General features: G+C 42.5%; 1 protein-coding gene across 2 annotated transcripts; it reads right to left on the bottom strand.

Annotated features, from left to right (window-relative positions):
• Positions 1-5794: 5794 nt before the first annotated feature.
• On the bottom strand, positions 5795-17268 carry RAB11FIP1 (RAB11 family interacting protein 1 (class I)). Of its 2 annotated transcripts, XM_015414000.1 has the most exons (6): positions 16842-17268; positions 12307-12758; positions 11145-11964; positions 7624-9570; positions 6749-6854; positions 5795-6026 (listed from the first exon to the last, which is right to left on the bottom strand). In XM_015414000.1, exons 1-6 carry the CDS (start codon positions 17240-17242, stop codon positions 5808-5810), a joined length of 3945 nt encoding a protein of 1314 aa, XP_015269486.1. In that variant the 5' UTR covers positions 17243-17268; the 3' UTR covers positions 5795-5807. The 2 variants fall into 2 exon arrangements, with proteins under 2 accessions (XP_015269486.1, XP_015269487.1); XM_015414001.1 differs by lacking the exon at positions 7624-9570.
• Between the last annotated feature and the right edge of the window lie 1741 nt (positions 17269-19009).

The following is a 19009-nucleotide window of genomic DNA, read 5'->3' as shown; positions in this document are numbered from 1 at the left end:
GCTGACTTATGGCAACCCCATTGGGTTTTCAAGGCAAAAGATATTCAGAGGCGGTTTGCCATTGCCTGCCTCCACATCACGAGCCTGGTATTCTTTGGAGGTCTCCCATCCAAATACTAGCCAGGGCCAACCCTGCTTAGTTTCCAAGATCAGGATAGTCTAGGCTATCTGGCTCAAGGGAGAAAGGTGATATAGTATTATATACCAAGCAGGCTATCAAAAATGATTTCAAATTCTTCAGATTTATGTTGGAGATGTGCGAAACACCAAGAGTTTACATTTACCTATGTGGTGGCAGTGTTGTATTATAAAAGTTTGGGAGCACTGTCCAACAGGAAATAAAAGATACTACAAGGTGTAATACAAAGCTTTCACCTTTGATTTTCCTTTATGAGCTTTAATGCAGAACACCTATCGAAGAATTTGTGGTACTTGGTCCTTCAGTTGCTTGTAGCTGATAATATGCTAATCGCTAACAACTAGAAATCGCATATCTTACCAAATTGTGATATTTGGCTCTGGAAAAACCTGACTCATAATGACCATGAACGAAAATTCTACTCAGGAGTTTGTAAGAGGAAAAAGGCACTGATACTTTTTGTTTAACAATGGACTCCTTTTATTGCTGACTGGAATAAATTTCCCATGGAATCAGTTAAGAGAGAATTATTGAATGATAGGTGTGACAGATGTCCTTTCACATGTGTTAACGTTTAATTTTTATCAACATTTTGCAGTTTAATAAACAAATTAAAAGTAAAACAAAGTGCTGGTTAGTATTCTAGCTAAAATTGCTCACTGGGGAATTAGAATTTTTTTTGGGGGGGACCCAACTTCTCTGAATCATAAAAAAATGTTGAGAGCCTTGCAAGAATCTGACTTTGAGAGAAATCACTTCTAAGACATATATCCAAAAGCCAGCGTGGTGTAATGGTTAAGGGCAGCGGACTCTAATTTGGAGAACCAGGTTTGATTCCCCACTCCTCCACATGAAACCAGCTGGGTGACCTTGGGCCCTTCACAGTTCTCTCAGCACCACCTACCTCCCAAAGTATTTGTTGTAGGGAGAGGAAGGGAATGTGATTGTAAGCCACTCTGAGACTCCTTCAGGAAGAGAAAAGTGGGGTATAAAAGCAGCTCTTCTTCAAAAGCTCGGAACAGGGACTAGGGAAGATTTTTTTTCAAAATTAGTTTATAAATTGTCTTTGGATATAGTCTCAGGAATGCTCTTTCTCAGGTGCTTTGCCAAAAAGCCCTCCTCAGGCTTTTGCATAAAGTTTCCTGCAAAACTGTACAGATGTGTACTTGTAGCAATGAAGCCTTGCCCCCAAACAGGGCATGTGCCAGACACAGGATGGTAAGAGATGGGGAGAAAAGCTGCACAAGGTGGCAAAGGAGAAGACTAGGCTGAGTGGTAGATGGCAAGACATTCTCCCAGAGATCACCAAGTAGCTGGAGGGAGGGGTATCTAAGCTGGAATTTATCAGCCTCTAGACGTAACTGTAATGATGGTTGCATTATTTATGTACCGGAGCAAATTTAACTAGGATTATACACCAGCCTAACATCCCATGTAAGCAATTGTTAAATTTCTGCTGTCCTCTAACCCACTATACAGTGGTTGTCACTATTTTGACATTACTGCGCACAGGGCTTTTTTTCTGGGGGAACGCACCGGAATGGAGTTCTGGAACCTCTTTGACAAAATACTCATAAAATGTTTAAAAGTTCATGAGTTTTCAGTATGCAGATGGAAAATGTCATTTCCCTCTTGATAGTTCTGGCACCTTTTTTTTAAAAAAAGAAAACCCTGACTGTGCATAAAAAGGGCCATAGTACAGATGTGAACATGGCAATACCTGGCACGGAACTTTCTATCCTTTGCAGAATGGTGACAAGAGGATGAAAGCTTGGTTGGTGACTGGTTCTTTCTAACCTAAGTCTTCACAGCTACATAGTGCCTGAATTACTAAAGGTGAAAGCATTTTATGGCACACACTTTGGGGGGGGGGGGATTTCCCTGTCAAATAAGCCTGATGGTGATCACTACCAGCTGGGATATTTTAAGTAGGCAGCAAGAACAGCACCCATTTAGAAAGTAGCCTATGGGAGTGATCCACAGCAGGCTTGACAACCAAAGAGATTTATGTGGTATAAAACACTTGCTCCTTTAGCAATTTGAAGATGGGTAATCTTCCCCATAGAGATTCAACCTGTGATGGGAACCAAGGAAACAGACGAACAGATGGATTTCCAGCATGGCCCACAGGTATGTAAATAGATTCAAGTGTGTTGTTCTCAAATGGTTCGAATTCATTCACGAGCTGAAAAATAAGATCAAAATGTGCAGCTTAACACTGATTTTGAATTAGCTTGAAGATGATAATCTGCGTACAGTACTAGATCTTTTGGCTCCTGTACAGAACATGTTGGTTCAATGTCGAACTTGCTTGATTTCCTGTAACTAAGGACTAGCTGATTACTCTTCAGTTAGGCAGGCAGCTGTATTCATGGAGATCTTTCAAAGGAATGGATCGTTTTGGTTGAACTTCTCAAAATGTTGCCCTTACACTTTGTATTGGAATATGTACTGTAAGTAGTTCTTCAGAACTGGTAGCTACATATTAATTGCTACTTGATGAAGTATTTCAGTCGACAAGTGGCTAGCCCCCATCCCAGTCACGAGGACAGCAAAACCAGGTTACCACATAGTCATATGTTTCTTCCATTACATGGGGGACTTGTCTAGCAGTGCAGAAAAATATGACTTTCAAATTAACCCCCCTCTCCAACTTACATGAGAGCTGAAAGTACCCCAGGAAAACAAAATGCTGAGAGCAACCGAAGCTGTTAAGGGAGAGGACCAAGGGAAAAATCTTACAGAATCCTGGAGAAAAAGCCCTTCAAGAAGGAAGGATGATTTTGTAAATACAGCCAATTATTTGCCCATTACACTAAGCACCCCTAATTTCTTTTTTACATTTCAGAAAATGGATAAATGTTCACACAAATTTAAAATAAGTTTATTTTAACAGTCCTTGAGGCTGAAGGTCTTTGTATAAAAACCAAAGAACTATAAGTACCAAGAGTAACAAGGCAGAAAATAAATAACATACATTCAGATCCTTCAATGATAAGCACTGAGCACATGAGAGAAGCTGTATTTGTGTTGTTCACTAAGACACAGTACATTTAAGATCACACCAGCAAATCGATGCCCGGATTGTATTAGGAACTATATGTCATTAGAACTCCTTAGAAGGAAAAGATTGCAAGGAACCGTTTTCATTATCTACTGATAACACACCAGCAAATCGATGCCCTGATTGTATTCGGAACTATACATCATTAGAACTCTTTAGAAGGAAAAGATTGCAAGGAACCGCAAGGAACCGTTTTCATTATCTACTGATCAAAACTCATGAGAACTATACAACAGATCAAGTCTTCATATGAAGGAGCAGTCTACTGATTTTGACCCAGTGACACCACTTTCCCTGCGCGTGATTCCCAATTGGAAATCTCTCTGGTACAAACTTTATTAAAACAGTAGGCACATTCAACATCAACAGCTACATTTAAGAGGCTGACTCCCATTTGTTGCAAGAGACTTTCCTGGCATGTGTGTCATTAAGTAAACGGAACATGACCCATCAGGCATTAGGTTTTCCAATATAAACCTCTTCATATAACATTTCTTGCCAAAAGCAGCAGACATACAGTATAGTGCCACAGCTCCAGCTTAAAATGAAAAGCTAGAGGGAAGTAGTAATTTGATCTATTTAAACAAGTTAGGGTGTCTTCACCAGAGGCCCAGACACCTTAAGGTATGTAACATGCCAGTTGTGTTTGTGCACTAAAAATTTTCCCATTATCGGGAGCCAGAGGCATGCGGGAAGACCATTATCACAGACACAACAGCTCCTCTCCTTTCAATGTTCATAATCGCTGTGCACGCGCACTCTACCACAATGCTGAAGCAAAAAGAACAGCTTCAGTCAGTGAATTCCATGGTGAGAATTAGCACTGTGCAAAAAGACAAACCAGTCTATTCCATAGGTGCCAAACACCATTTATGGAAAGAATGGAGAAAATAACCACACGCTTGGAAACACACTATGTTTTGTATCTAACCCTTCAAATGCATAGATAGGCTATCATTATGAAAACAGTGCAAGTCATGTGAGCTGCATTACTTCTTGAGAAATGAATACTGCAAATGTTAATTGCTCTACATGCTGTATCATCTGACTGATTATCACTAAAGTACCACAATTCATTAAAGTCAGATCTTTGATTTGAGCTGACCAGTTTATAATCACGTTTTACTAGTACATGAGAATGTGAGATCTCAAGAGCTATTCAGTGCCAACTTCAGCCCTCTTTAAAAGTGCAGTAATGTACAGAAATGATACAGTAGTTATCCACACTGACTGTGGATTTAAATGGGTCGAAAGACTTTACAGACAACACTTGGAGTGGTGTCAGGGTGTACGCAAGCTAAGATTTTCATCAGTTTCCTGAAAGTAAAGTAGATCTGATTTAGCTTCAACTGCAGACAATTGAGCTATATAATAATGAAACATAATGCTGAATGCTCTGCTATGAGATCTACTAAACTGAACCTTTGCAAGTCTGGCAATCCATATTTGCCCAGAAGCAAACAGAAATGTGAAAGGCAAACAGCAATTAAATTTTCTCCTATAAGATTTAAAATAAAAAGCTTTACTGGAATTTAACCTAGTAACTCATATATTCGGGGGCACAATCCAATTCAGTAAAGTGGGGAAGGGTAGTTGTTGAAATATTTCTGCCCCGCCTTTCTCTTGTGGCCACTCTTGTTGCTCAAGAATGCAGCCTCTCAGCATGTTCCAGTGAGTGAAGCAATATAAACAGACAACTGTCCTTTATTACTGGTATGAAAGGAATCTAATTTAGACAAAATGAAAGAATCTTCATATCAAGTATGCAAGGGAGTGCCTGAATATTTAGGATTCTCATGTGTTCTTACTTGTAACTTTATCAAAACAGTAAGATTAAGGCAAGTAAGAGCTGCTTGCAAACAGCACAGTTGCATTTCACTTTGGGCGAAACAAGTAAACTTTGCATAATCCGATGCAAGTTTGTACTGCACAAGCCCCTCCAACCCAAGTGAATGAGAACTGAACAGTATAGCTGTGCTTTTAATGTCTTTTTCAATTTAAAAGGGCCAAGAGATATTCCAAATGCTCAGTTGTTGCAAACAAAAGTGCATCTAGGCTTTGATGGAAGTGCTCGTTTTCAAGCAACTCAAGCAAAATAAGGCACTTCTTGACCATGCAACAATGCTTTTCCACTTGCATTCCTTTCAATCTCTTTAATGTAATTAGCATAATTTTTATATTGCACTAAAATAACCTAAATTGCACTAAAAATAACCTAAAAAGTCCAAGAGTTTATTCTTCTGTAAGCTACTGCAGAAGCATCCATGTTTAAACCAAATCCTTTAAAATATTCCAGTTACACAATTATTCACAGATTAAAAAACTGGCTCATAACTCCTTCCATAATCCATGATCTCAGGCTGTTAACCCTAATGCAGCAGCAAAACTACATGGTATGAGGGTGTTTGCCCCCTCCCACCGGTATTTTCATATTGAATTATATAATTACTAGCCAGTCTCCATCAATAAGGCAAGTCAAGAAAAGGGGGGGGGGATAATTTGCTTTGGTACAAGGAGCAGTTAATTTCAAGGTCAACATTTTCACATTCTCAGCTTCCAAAATATGAGTAACAGAGAAGCCCTCATTTGGATTTCATTGCCATTTTACATCCGTCCGGCTTTTTTGTTCATGTGGGGTTGTGCCCGAAGAATGTTTGGGGTTTCTTCCATGACTCTGACCAGCAAATTATCAATGTAGTCTTCCAGTTCCTGCACCTGGTTATCTCGCTTTGCTATCACATCTTTCTGTTTCAAGACCAGCTGGATCAGCTCATCGTGTGTTAGCTGAGCATAAGCATAAGCAGGATCCGAAGGGTCATATTTCTTTAAAGGGGAAGAATAAAAGTGGTTAGTCATTTTGGTAGGGAGAGAAGTCAAAGGTGTACCAAAAGCATCAGGCATAAGGCGTTCAGAGGCCTTTGTTTTTAGAGGTTGCTAAAAACCAAGATGTGGTGACTGCACACAAAAAATTCCTCTGTCACAGCAGGTGGACCGTGTTAAAGATCCACAAAAACACAGGAATTTCAGGATCTCAGTAAGTATTTTTTGTGAAGGGCAGTAGGCAAGTTTTGGTATGCCTGCCTGTGTTTTCTGGGTGGAAGCACAAAGCCAATAATAAATAAATTAAACTTTCAACAACAATGTCTTTAATACCTAAAGTCTATGGAAAATTCTGAACCTGTTGAAATCACATTTGCAACCCATCACATCAGACTGAATAGTCCTCAGAACCACCAAAGGGAGGACAGTAAGACAAGAACATTCAATAACACGACCTTTAGCGCCGTATACACTGAATTGCGTCACACCTGTTTCTACAGTAGTGTATACCTTCACTGTATGCCTGATCAAGCCACAAGTTAACAGAACACTTTCATGTCCTTTTACACCCATCCATGTTTCAGGTGATACAGTCAAGAAGCTAAGATATTATACATCAACCATCTTTTTTAAAATTAGATTTTCCTGCTTGCCATTGTTAATAGTATATACAGTTGAAGACAGAAAATATCTTATTTGGTTTAAAATGTACTAGCCTTAAGTACCTTTAGATTGGTTTCATTTTGGTTATCCAGGATCTTTGCTGTGACATTCAAGGTTTTTGCAGGTGGTTTATTTGTTGTAGTATTCATTGGCTTCACAGGATGAAGTCTGAAAGAAAAACCCAGTTATTTTAGGCAGTTAACACCATATCAATGTGTAATCAAAACCTTTGTCACCAAAGTAGAACTGTACATGAAGCGTTGTGAACATATGAAGCTCTTTTTGTTAAGTCATTAAAGTAAAATTCCTTTCCATACACATTCTTTCATTCCAAGGTTAAATTTCATAGTTACTAGGCTTTCAGGCTAACATGTTGCTATCTTTTCTGAGTGGTTCTACACTTTTTATAAGGTGGTAAGAGTTCTCCAAAAGAAATCCTCAGTTCTGTGTTTAATAAAATTAGCTATGGATATTTATTGCATCTTTATCATACCCTTCCTCCTACTCCCCCATTTATCCTCACAACAAACCTGTGAGGTAGGTTAGGCTTCAGGAGATAGTAACTTGCTCAAGGTAACCCAGTTGTTAGCTTGCTATTTGCACGGCAGTATTCTCTGCGATTCAATAGGTTTTCCACATGCAAGTTCTTCAGTGAAGGTTAAATTCAGAGGTTTATCTTGGCACACAGTGTTCTCACTTAGTACCTGTAAACAACTTCAGGTACTGAGATAGGGAACTTACAAGCAATATGCCACAAGGAACTACAGTTCAGTTACCACTTGCAACTGCGAGCTTTTTCAAAAACAATTAACGATATACTTTACCATTGCAACCTCTCATTTTGGCAAAATAATGAAAGAAAAAGCCACAATTTTAATAAACCAAAGCTACATATGGCACTTTGAGACTGTCTATGTAAGCCCCCACCTCCTCTCACCTGAGCTTAGCAGGCACAGTTCCACCACTCTGCTGAGTTTGATTGGAATGTGTTTCAGAGGGTGAAACCCATGCCTGAAGCAGCTTCTTCTTGCCAGAACTGTCCACTTTGACATCCAAGCCCTCCGCTGCAGATTTTTTCGGAGATTCTGCTTTATTAGAGCTGAGAGCACCAGACTGGAAAGAACTAGCAGAGTAAGGCTGAGAAGAACTGGACAGAGAGGAAAGAGAAACAGACTTATCAGAGAATTCAGGACAATCACCCGTTCTGCTTTCCTTCAAACTGTTAACATCCTTCTGTTCTGACCCTTTTATGTTCTCATTTCCATTCTCAAGCACTACTGATGAAGAACAGACTGGCGATTTGGTTGATTTAACACAATCATCAAGACCAGTCTTTTTCACAAGCAGGGATACAGTCTGTCTCTCACCAGTAGTTTTCTTGTCTGAGGCCAGCTCCCTCTCCTCAATGGAAGACCACAACTGTGAAGAACCATCTCGGGCACTTGACAAGCCTTCATCATCTTTCTGGATGTCACTTAGCTGCTCATCATCAGAGCCTACTTCAGGAATAACTGGAAGGGCTGTTGGTTTTAGATGCAATTCTTCAGCAGCTAAAGTGTCCAGCTGTTTGCCTGTGAGAGTGTCAGAGTGATTGTTGTTAATGCTCTGCGAAAGTTCATCCTCACTTTCAGGATTAAGTTCCATTGTGATTAAATTAACAGTTGTTGGATTTTCACTGGAGAGTGGAGAAGTATCTGTAAGCAACTCGAACTCTGAAGAACTGGTCGTATCTTCTAGGTTTGCTTCAGGCAGAGGAAAAGGTTCCTTTTTTAGTTTTAGAGAACTTCTTGGAGCTGGCTTTGGTGGTGGCACAGAGGAAGAAATACTACTCAATACTATCCTTGAGATGTCTGTTTCCTTAGGTGACAGGCTAAGGACTCTTTGGATTGGTACTGGTGGCTCTCCTTTAATTGAGGGGCTGATTTCATTTTCTCTTTCTAAGGAGCTCCCAGTGTTATGAACTGCAGTGATTCTTCTATCATCAGGCATGGATAAATAGCAATCTTCTATAAGTTCACATCTTTGTGTCCCTTCCCCTCCAGTGGGATCTACTGTATTCTCACTTTCCCCATGAGGCCTGCTCTCAACCAGATCACTATTTACTCGATTGTTATCTCTCATGTCATCAACAGCAAAGGTCACCGACTTCTTTATGCTTCCACTGTTTTCTTTAAATGGCTTAACCACTTGCACTTCTTTGTCATCTCCTTGTGTCTTTAGAATCCGCCCAATTCGGTCATAAAAACGTGTAGGTTGGTTTCCAGAAAGAGACCTGGGAACAATCTCCACAGGATCCATTTGATCTTCACTCTGAAGGCTCTCTGAAGGCACAATGGGATAGAGCTCGGAATCAGCAATACTGCCTGCTGAAGTGTTATGCTCTTGGTCAGAAGCGGTAGAAGGAAAGGAAACAGAAGTGGGAGGACTGTTAATACTTTCAGAATCGTCTTCCAGTGTAGTTACAAAAGGATCTTCGTGAACAGGGCTTGGAGGAGGATGGGAAAGATACATTGGAGATTTAGTCACATCTTCAGAATTCTCTGTCTGAGATTCCTGCCTCCAATTAGAAGCAAAAGGATTGTTTTCACTGCTAGCAACTGGAGAAGGCCTGCAGAAAGGACTAGCTCTAAAGCATTCTGGGTCATCTTCTTTGGATTCTTGTCCCCACTTAGGAGTGAAAGGATTATTGTCATGCTGTGCAGAAAGTCTTAATGGAGGACTAGCAGAATGACTGGAAGCTTCAGTTTTCCATTCTGGACCATGTTTAGAGGTAAAAGGGTTATTGTCATTACTAGAGGGATGGGAAAGACAGAAAGGAGAAACAGTAGGAGATACAGAATCAGTAGAAGTGGCTTTGGTTTCATCCTCTGAAGACACGCCCAGTCTGCAGAAAGGGACAAAATAAAACCTGCATGTCAGTTGCAGATGCAACATGAGACAAGCAGAAACATTCTGAAGACAGGTTTCATAAAGCTGCTGCATGTTAAAAACCTACAGCAGGGACCAAGGGTTTTTAAACCAACCAAATTAACTTCTATGTAATCTTGTGACTTTACTATCAGAAATTTGAAGCCCAGCAGCATGTTCCGTGGGGAAAAAAACCATTTCCCACACTTAAAAAACAAAGTTTTCCAAGGCAGCAAGGTCTATTTGCAATGAAATACATGGTCAATTCTTTTCAGTTAAAATCCGTCACAGGTTGCATTAGTATACAAGTCATTTAAACATAAAAAGCACCCAAAATGCAAGGGCTGAACACAGGAAAATACAGAAGTGTGTCTGTTAAGTGACTCCCATAAAGTTTTGTTCAAAAGAAGCTATTCACCAATCCAGAATATCATGTTTAGTTGTAAAGTCTAAAAAAAAGGAAAGGTTATAAATTTCTGTAGAAACCAGAAAGAAAAGCAGAAATGTATTTAATTCCAAATCTTTGTTAGGCTGCAAAAAAGCATTAGTTCTAGGAGGCAAGTCAACAAGGAGTCATTTTGGTACAAGTACCGACTATTTTACACACATAATGTAGCTAAGTCCCTATCAGCATTCACAGCACGGATACAGAAACATTAGATACGTAAACTTGAGGAAAGAAACAACGAAAGCTCTGTAAAAACTTAATATGCAACATACAACAATGCAAATTATTAGAGGGCAGGAGGACAACTGCAGAATGACTCACTTGCCCAAATCTTTTCCATTCCACCCCAGTGTTCCTCCCCTTCCTGCTTCCAAAACACAGGGAGGGAGGGAGGGAGGGATCATACCCTCCCACACATCACTCACTCCACTCCCTAATTCCTGTAACACACCGAACAGACAGGACAGATAAGTGCTGTTTGTGTTGTGCTGCTTCTCCACCATGCACTGCCTACAATGATTACCTTTTGTCTTCCCAAATTTGGAAATCATAGCCAAGTCTATGAAGGCAGAAGGACCACAGCCAATGCATTAGCTGGACAAACAGACCAGAAGACTGGCTGGACTACCTATTTCTTGTGCCCCTTATCTGAGAAAGGAACAAAAACCAAACAGAGCCTAACTGAATTTGCCCAGCAACACAAACAGAACAGAGGTAGAGCCTCACATGTGCTCAGGAGGTAAATGGACAGAAAGCTAAAACAGCAAGTGTTAGTCCAGCCAGCTGAAGTACGTAATTTTCTTGTTATAAGACTAGACTCTATTTTGGAGACAGACTGTAGGACTTTATTCCACTCTCTGCCACCCAGGAAAGGGGCACCAACATGATGCCTTTAAAACAGAGGAGGCAGTACACATAGCTATTTCTCACTTCCAGAGAAACATCGGAAGTGACCCCCTCCACCAAGGCCTCAGAATTACTAGACTGCACAAAATCTATTTCAATTTGTCCCCTGTAGGCTTTTCTTATTTGCCTCCATTAAAACATGACTTCTAATCACCTTAAGTGCCAACTTTCATGCATGATAGTGTCTGAAGACTAACCTGGGTTTGATGGGTTTGGCCTGGGATGGTTTCACAGAGGCTGCACTTTTTTCTGATTTCTCTTCCTCGGTGTTTTCAGTAAAAGGATTGAGGGATGCCTTTGGAACAGGGGCATTTGTAGATTTTCTCTTATCTGGGCCCTGGTCTCTTCTGCAATCCACAGGGACTTCAAAGGGGTTTGTCTCTTTTCCTGCCAATTCTCTCTCATTACGTTTCACTTCCTTGACCTTGACAGAAACCTCAGAACTATTTTCAGCTTCTTTTTTTCCTGTCACAAGGGACAGCAAGGCAGACTTCATGTTCTCCTGCTTTTTGATCTCTTTTGAAGTGTCTGAAATCATTGGAGCGATACTTTCTAGCAAATCCCCACCACTAAGCAGTTTGTATGATGGCAAAGTCATGGCTTTGAAGGACTCCAGTGAGGAAGACTCAGGTGGTCCTTTGTCAAGAGACAGTCCTCCTGTCACTTCAGCGTCCTTACCGGGAATGGAAGTCAGGTTCTCTTGTGATGAAAAGAGATGCTTTCGTCGGGATGTCTGAGGGGAAGGGAAAGGTGAAGATGGAGTGTTCTCTTTTAGAATGGTATCACCTTTTGGCTCACCCTCTTCGACGTAAACATGACTGCCATTGATACATACATTGGAACGGGAAACTGGGTCATTTTTGGACTTGAGGCCACCAAATAAAGAATGCCCATCTTTCTTGGTGCTGCTGGATGCAATTTGGTTCAATTGCTTGGAATCTGCACTACCTGTTCTCTTATGAGATCTTCCAGAAGAAGGATAAAGGAAGTTCTCTTCAGCTCTATTTGCAGGGGGTTCTGAAAAGATAGAAATGAGAATAAGATCAGAATTATGAAAGCACACTTGAAAATGTTTCAATATCCAGATCAGCTAATGGCTCCTGGCAACCACAGCATACCAAGTTTGGAGAACTACTTTTAAACAGGCTTCAGGCTAGGAATGATCACACATAAAGTCACAAAGATGCACCAATTTCTTCACAGTATTATAATCTGCAGAGCTCTCAAGCAGCAGTCTCAAAGAACAACTAAATTAAAAATGTCCGGTTGCAGCAAATGTCCGGTTGCAGAAAAAATGTTCTACACAGCATTTCATGCCAACTTGGAAATCAGTTTTATTCTTATGAAAAGAATACTTACTCTCTGAGACTGGAGTTAAAGTGTTGTCGTCATCATCATCCCACCGTGACTGAAAGTCACTTGGTCTAAGCCTCACTCTCTCCGTAACTGGTTGGAGAGTAGGTAGCACAGACATGGACTGGGAGATGTTGCTTTTCTGCAAGCCAGGTTTGGAAAATAGTGTCTTGAACTTTGATTTTTTCTTTTCCTTCTCTTTCTCGTTTGACTCTTCGTCACTGCCAGCTAGTGAGTGAGTTATGCTAGGAATAATCGCAGAGGCTGTATCTGGCAATCCATTTCCCCGTTTCCCCTTCAGTTTATTTTTCAGCTTTCCAAATGGAGTCCGGGACTTATCTTTCATAGAGAGATCAAACATGCTGGCTGTCATGTTGCTCCTCATGAACTGGATGTCCACCTCTATTTCACCCCTCTCTTTTTCTTTTTTTCCCGGTTTGGAGTGAAGCTTGTACCATCTGTTCAAATAAAACAGGGAAAAGTAAGTGTTAGGGACTCAAAACTATTCAAGGAGTAGTGTGCTGCACACAGCTTTTTGTTCAAGGGGGAATCTAGATTCTTAAGAGTGAAGTGCAATGCTTGCGATTCGAGATGTGATGTCACCACATGGCATCGTGAGGACTACTGCCAATAGCTAACAGTAGATACAATGTTGGGACATCAAGACAGCAGCATAAAAAGCTATTGTGGCACGAAGTATGTACTGAAGAACAGACTATGTTAGAGTCTTCAATGCATGCCATCTTAGTTTGTCTAACCTTTTTGCTCCCTCAAGATAAGTGTTGTAGGATAGTCCTGAAAAGAGCTGGATACAGCAGAGGATATAGTAGAACTAGAAAGAGAGAAAAAGAGAGAGTTATTACAAAAAGTTTAGAACAGAAATGTTGAAAGGAACATAAACATGCAACTTCTTTTCAAAGTATGAATCATGATTAGATTTTCAGAAAGTTGCATGCCTTAAAATCTCAGGGAAACCAAGAAAAGAAACAACAGAACTAGAAACAAAGAGACAACAATTTCTACAAATTCTTATACCTAACCATCTTTTGCTCATGACTTGGCCTCATTCAAGAAACAGAAAGTAAGGGATAAAAAATGCTTCTGTGTTTTGCCACTACTGTATGCAAGGTGATGGATTGAATGGATAAAAGTTCCTTGAACATACAAAAACCAGCATATCAGAAACTAGTCCATATGAAAGGATCATACAGTATAGGAGACCTGTAATCCATGTTCTTAAATTGTACAGCTTTACTATTTCACTATTATGTGACTTGGGTCGAATACCACCTGTACATCTTGATTAGGAATATATACCAAATAAAAGACTTTAAAGCTGATTATTCACCTTTTAAATGATCACCTGATAAATATAGTATATTTGTATACTATCAATATATCTAATTCTCAACATGGCCATATCCATGGATAATTAAATCTGGGGACTGGAACCATGAACAGATATCCATGGATACTTAAATCTGGGGACTGGAACCATGAACAGACAAGACAGCTTTTTTCCCCATTAAGTCACAGCTGACTTATGGTGACCCTGTGAGGTTTTCAAGGCAAGAAACATTCAGAGGTGGTTTGCCACTGCCTGCCTTTGCATCACAACCTTGGACTTGCTTGGGGGTCTCCCATCCAAATACTAGCCAGCCTGACCTTGCTTAGCTTCCAAGATCTGATGAAATTGGGCTAGCCTAAACTCTTTCTATAAACCTGAAAAATGGCCCAAGTGTAAAGATCTGACATCTAAAACAATAGATCACCTGAAAGAACTGACTACAGTTGAGGCACTGTAGGAACTAAGAGGCAGAACTACAAATCCCTAATTTGAATCCAGCCTCTACCAAAAACTTAATCGGTGGCCCCTGTCAAGCCATACTTTGCTTCAACCCCTCTAATGTATTATGGGGATAATAGTGAGGATTACAGCAAATATGCTAAGCGCTCAGCATGCTCCAAAGTGGTATATAAATGCTCTGTATCTTTTACTAGCTTTTAAACAAGTAAAATTCAATCATGCTTTCACTGAAAATACACCTGTCCAAAAGGAAGCACTTGAAAGTGGTCCAAATGCAATGGAATTCTTGACAACTAAGAAATTCCACATTTATAGATGCATGAATATATGTGTGCATGTGTATAACTAGCCATCATTCCAAATCCTTGTTCAAACTTAACTTTTTTCAAAGAATCCGCTGAGCAAGCCTGTCCAGTTCATCAAAACATTTACTTCTAGAACACGTGGTTTAGAGCACAAGTTATGGTCCTGGAAGACCCAGTTCAAATTTCAGATTAACCCAAACCTCCTGAGGCAAACTATTTTCTCTCCCTCTCTTGCTCATTTTGCCCAATTTAGCAGGATCATATTCTCTTGCCATCAGAAGCTCTCACACTTTCCACGTTCTGCCCCAAACTGGTAAGCTTTAGCAATGCTGATGTACTTTTAAGTCAAACAGTACTGTCTATATGAAAACACCTATTTATAAACTTGTCTGGAAGTATAAACAAGGTTGTTCCATACTCCATAACCTCACACTGCCTCACCTAAGGGGAACACCCAACTAATCATACAAAAATTCAGGAGCATTCTCTCCTTTAAGATTAGAAAGGCATCTACTGAAACACTGTACTGTAGAAGTGACTTAGTGAGCCAATTTGCTAGAAGTCTAACCTCATTAAAAAAACAACACTAGTGTCTATAAATATTGGCCAGGCTTAAGTATACCAGGGTGGTGGCCTCAAATAGGTGCCCTAAACGTACTCATCAGTCTAGGTGTACTTTGAGCATGATGTGTGGGTGTCATTCTTTTTTGCTTCAGACTTGTTTCCCTGAGAGAGGAAGTCTACTACACTTCAAAACACAGCAATCTAGAGTCCATTACTTAGCTCCACCGCATACCAACTGGCAACCAGGCAGTATTTTAGTAGCCAAAACTCTAGCCAAGGTGCCATCCATAACATGAAGAGATCTGTGCAGGCTCCCCCCCCCCCTGCTATATTTTGCCCAGATTTCATTCCTTTCCTTCAGATTCTACCTTCAATCACACCCTAGTTTACATAAAATGGTTGTTTAAATTAAAAAATCCAGTCTCTAGTCTCATAAGAACAGGTTTTGCGAATTAGCTCTGAGCACAAATTAGGGGGAAAGACCCTATCTGGAAACTCTAGCCATCTTTCCACCAGTGTTTGAGTTTTAATTTAAAAACACAGCTGAAATGCAGTCTTGGCGCAACACACGCAAATATTTTCCTTTCATGTCATACTTCTCTTCCTTCCTCAAACTCCTTCCTAAGAAGCCACTGACACAACCCATTAACGCCCATAATTTACTTCAGAGAATTGAATGTGACCTTCCTCCGCACTCCACCTTTGACTATCTGTCCATCTTCCTGTTTCTGCCCCATGTCAAATTTGAGACTGAATCCTTCACAGGGATTTGTTACTTGTTGTTACCTGTTAAGCACCATTCACAATGCTAATATTTACTGATTAGAGCATCAGATTAAAAGTGTGTGTGTGTGGGGGGGGGGCAGAGATGCATTCAACCCTTCACTCAACCAGGAAACTACTGAGTCACCTTGGGCCAATCTCTTATCTCAACCTAACTCACAGGGTTAGTGTGAGGATTAAAACTAAGATCTATGAGTATAGCCATTAACTCCATGGAGGAAAAGATACACAAAAATGTGACAGACACAAGAAATTATTATTACATTATGTGGCCCCCAAGCTGGGGTAGGTTAAGCAGGGGGGGAAATAACTTGGCCCACGATCAATTAGATGGACAGTGAGGGTATAAGAAAAGGAGATTGGATTTATACCCTGCCCTTCACTACCCAAAGGTGTCTCAGAGCGGCTGATAAAATTCCTCTCCCTTCCCCTCCCCACAACAGACACCCTGTGAGGTAGGTGGGGCTGAGAGCGCTCTGACAGAAGCTGCAAAGCGCTCTGACAGAAGCTGCTCTTTTTCAAGGACAGCTCTTATCAGAACTATGGCCATAAACCTACTTTACCTCACCACTGTGGTCTCCATCATAACCAAACACCAGCAACTACTACTGGTGAGTACCAGCCTTGCAGACCTCCAGAGAAGGGGGTGGGGGAAATGAAAGGCAAGTTTACGGATGGGGGGCAGACAGAACTACACAAGCCATGTGCCAGGGGTCTCACCAGCCTATTCATTACATCTTTACCACCGGCTTCCTACAAGCAGTTCAGGGCAGCATTCCTGGTCATGCCCACACCATTTCTCCTGAAAAACCACTCTGTAAAACAGGTCAACCTGAAGGAGCGTGACTAGCCCAAGATCACCTAAGAGAGCCTAGAGTGAGGACTTATTGGTGGCTCTAACCAAGCACCCTTGTATCCTCACGACAACTCTGAAAGGTAGGTCAGCCCCAGAGGGCACAACCAGCCCAAGTTTCCATGGCCAAAAGGGGGGGCTCGAACCGACTCCCCCAGAGCCTCGCCCGACAGACCAACACCCCCCGCCGCCCCCCCCCCCCCAGGGACGCCTGTTCCGGGTTCCTCACCGAGTGGTCCTTCGGCCCCCCTCGTTCTGCAGCTCCGCCAGGCTGATCTCGGCGCGTCCCAGGAACTTGTCCAGTCCCAGCAGGGCGCGATGGGAGACGGTGAGCTGGAGAACGGCCGGCTGCGCGCTCCTCCCTTCTTCCTCTTCGTATCCGGACAGGCCGCGCCGCGGCGGCGGCGGCAGCTCGAAGGTGGCCTCCTCCCTCCACACGGGCGAGCCCAGGCACCGCTCGGCCACCGACGTGGCGAACTTCTCCTTGCCCAGCGCCATGACGGCGTAGGCATCGCTCCCGCCGCCGCCCTTGCCCTTGGCCCGCAGTCCCCGCGCCTGAAGGACCGTCACTTGGACGTGCGTCGGGGCCCAGCGCGGCCCCGCGGACATCGGCGACTCCGGCAGCGACATCGCTCCGTCCGCCTCCGGAGTCAGCGGCAAGGCGAAACTGACTGACCGAAACTCGGAGAGGGAGAGCGAGCCAGAGACGCTTCAGGATCTCGCGAGACTTGGGCGCCCGGCCCCTGTTCTGTGTTGCAATCCGCCCCCTTTCAAATTTCGCGAGAACTGCGCGCCTCCACCGCACAATTGGACTACAGAACTCGCGAGAGGTCGGAGGGAGAATTCCTCCTCCGCAGGAATGATAGAAAGAAGGAGGCGGGGAAACTCTCGTGCGGAATCAGGGGGCGGAGTCAAGAATGCCTGTCCCTGGAACTTGGGTGGGAGGTGTCTGTTTGTTTACTTCCTCCTAGCCGAGTTGCGGTATGCGTGATAACAGCCTGCCGTGCAGAAATGAACGACGTGAAGTTTTTCCATTGCCTAGGAGCATGCCAAAAAAGAGCTTCATTTGGTTAATTTATCAGTGTCAGGTTGACTGGTACAGAAGTAAAGGTAAAGGTTCCCTTGCTCGAAAGCCAGTCGAGTCCGACTCTAGGGTTGCGGTGCTCATCTCCGTGTCAAAGCCGAAGAACCAGCGCTGTCCGAAGACGTTTCCGTGGTCATGTGGCCAGCATGACTAAACAGCAAGGCGCACGGAACGCTGTTACCTTCCCACCGAAGTGGTACCTATTTATCGACTTGCAATTTCTTGCTTTCGAACTGCTAGGTTGGCAGTAAAAGAGGTAACTTTTTAAGAGAAGTAATAACTCTAAATGGCAGAAATCCTAAGGATGCAGCTTTCTCTGTCACTTGAGGGGGGGCGCATTCTAGAAGTGAATTTATCATCCTGGACTTATTGCCTGAAAAAAGGGCAAGGCTTCACTTTTGAATTTCTGCCTGTTAGCTGTTAAAGGCATAGGAGTCCAGTGCCCCCAAAGGATGGCATCTGTACCTTTAATTTGTGTGCTGTAATGAGACCTGTTTTTATCCCACCCTCTAGGAAGCTAAAGGCAGAATATTGAGTTATCCTCAGAAGGTGAGGTAGGTTTGATTAAGAAGCAATGTCTGGCCCCATGTGGATCAGGAAACTTCATTCCCAAGTAGGGATTGCCCCAGTCTTAGTTCAAACCTTAAACTGCTACAGCTCCTGCAAATGGAACACCAGTGACAAAACAATAAAACTGACTCAGCATCCTGTGGTGTCTCTGCTTGCTGTGTAGAGCACTGGACTGTATGCAGGTAGCGGACATTACGCGTGTTTTAGATAGGCTGGTAGATAGTGCTGGGGAGGAGCCAGTGGTCATGGTGCATGTCGGCACCAACGATGTGGGGAAATGCAGTCGTGAGGTCCTGGAGGAGAAATTTAGGCTGCTGGGCAGGAAACTTAGGTCCAGGACCTCCAAGGTAGCCTTCTCAGAAGTGCTACCTGTTCCACGCGCAGGGCCGGAGAGACAGGCAGAGATCAGGAGTCTCAATGCGTGGATGAGACGATGGTGTAGGGGGGAAGGGTTCAGGTTTGTTAGGCACTGGGATACTTTTTGGAACAAGAGGGAGCTGTACAGGCGAGACGGTCTCCACTTGTCCCAAGAAGGAACCAGGCTGCTGGCACTTAAAATCAAAAAGGTGGCAGAGCAGCTTTTAAACTGAATATTGGGGGAAAGCCGACAGGAGATGAAAAGTCTCTGGTTCGGGTTGGCTCATCTCAGAGAGATGAGGGGGTACCTGTTGCTTTTCTACAGGGAGGTGGATTGAAATTGTCCACAGAGGCCATGGCTGGTGACATGGACTGCCGGACAACGA

The sequence above is a fragment of the Gekko japonicus genome, unplaced genomic scaffold (assembly GCF_001447785.1).
Source record: "Gekko japonicus isolate JY-2015 unplaced genomic scaffold, Gekko_japonicus_V1.1 scaffold2341, whole genome shotgun sequence".
NCBI classification, from domain to species: Eukaryota; Metazoa; Chordata; class Lepidosauria; order Squamata; family Gekkonidae; genus Gekko; species Gekko japonicus.
The sequence above is the reverse complement of the archived record's forward strand: the minus strand, read 5'-3'. Positions and strand labels throughout refer to the sequence as shown.

Coding starts and splice junctions, on each gene's coding strand:
- RAB11FIP1 (XM_015414000.1), bottom strand. CDS start 17,242: ATGTCGCTGCCGGAGTCGCCGATGTCCGCGGGGCCGCGCTGGGCCCCG. Junction 12,759..16,841: donor GGGGGCCGAAGGACCACTCG/GTGAGGAACCCG, acceptor TTATTTGAACAG/ATGGTACAAGCTTCACTCCA. Junction 6,855..7,623: donor ACTGTGCCTGCTAAGCTCAG/GTGAGAGGAGGT, acceptor TTTTTCTTTCAG/ACTTCATCCTGTGAAGCCAA.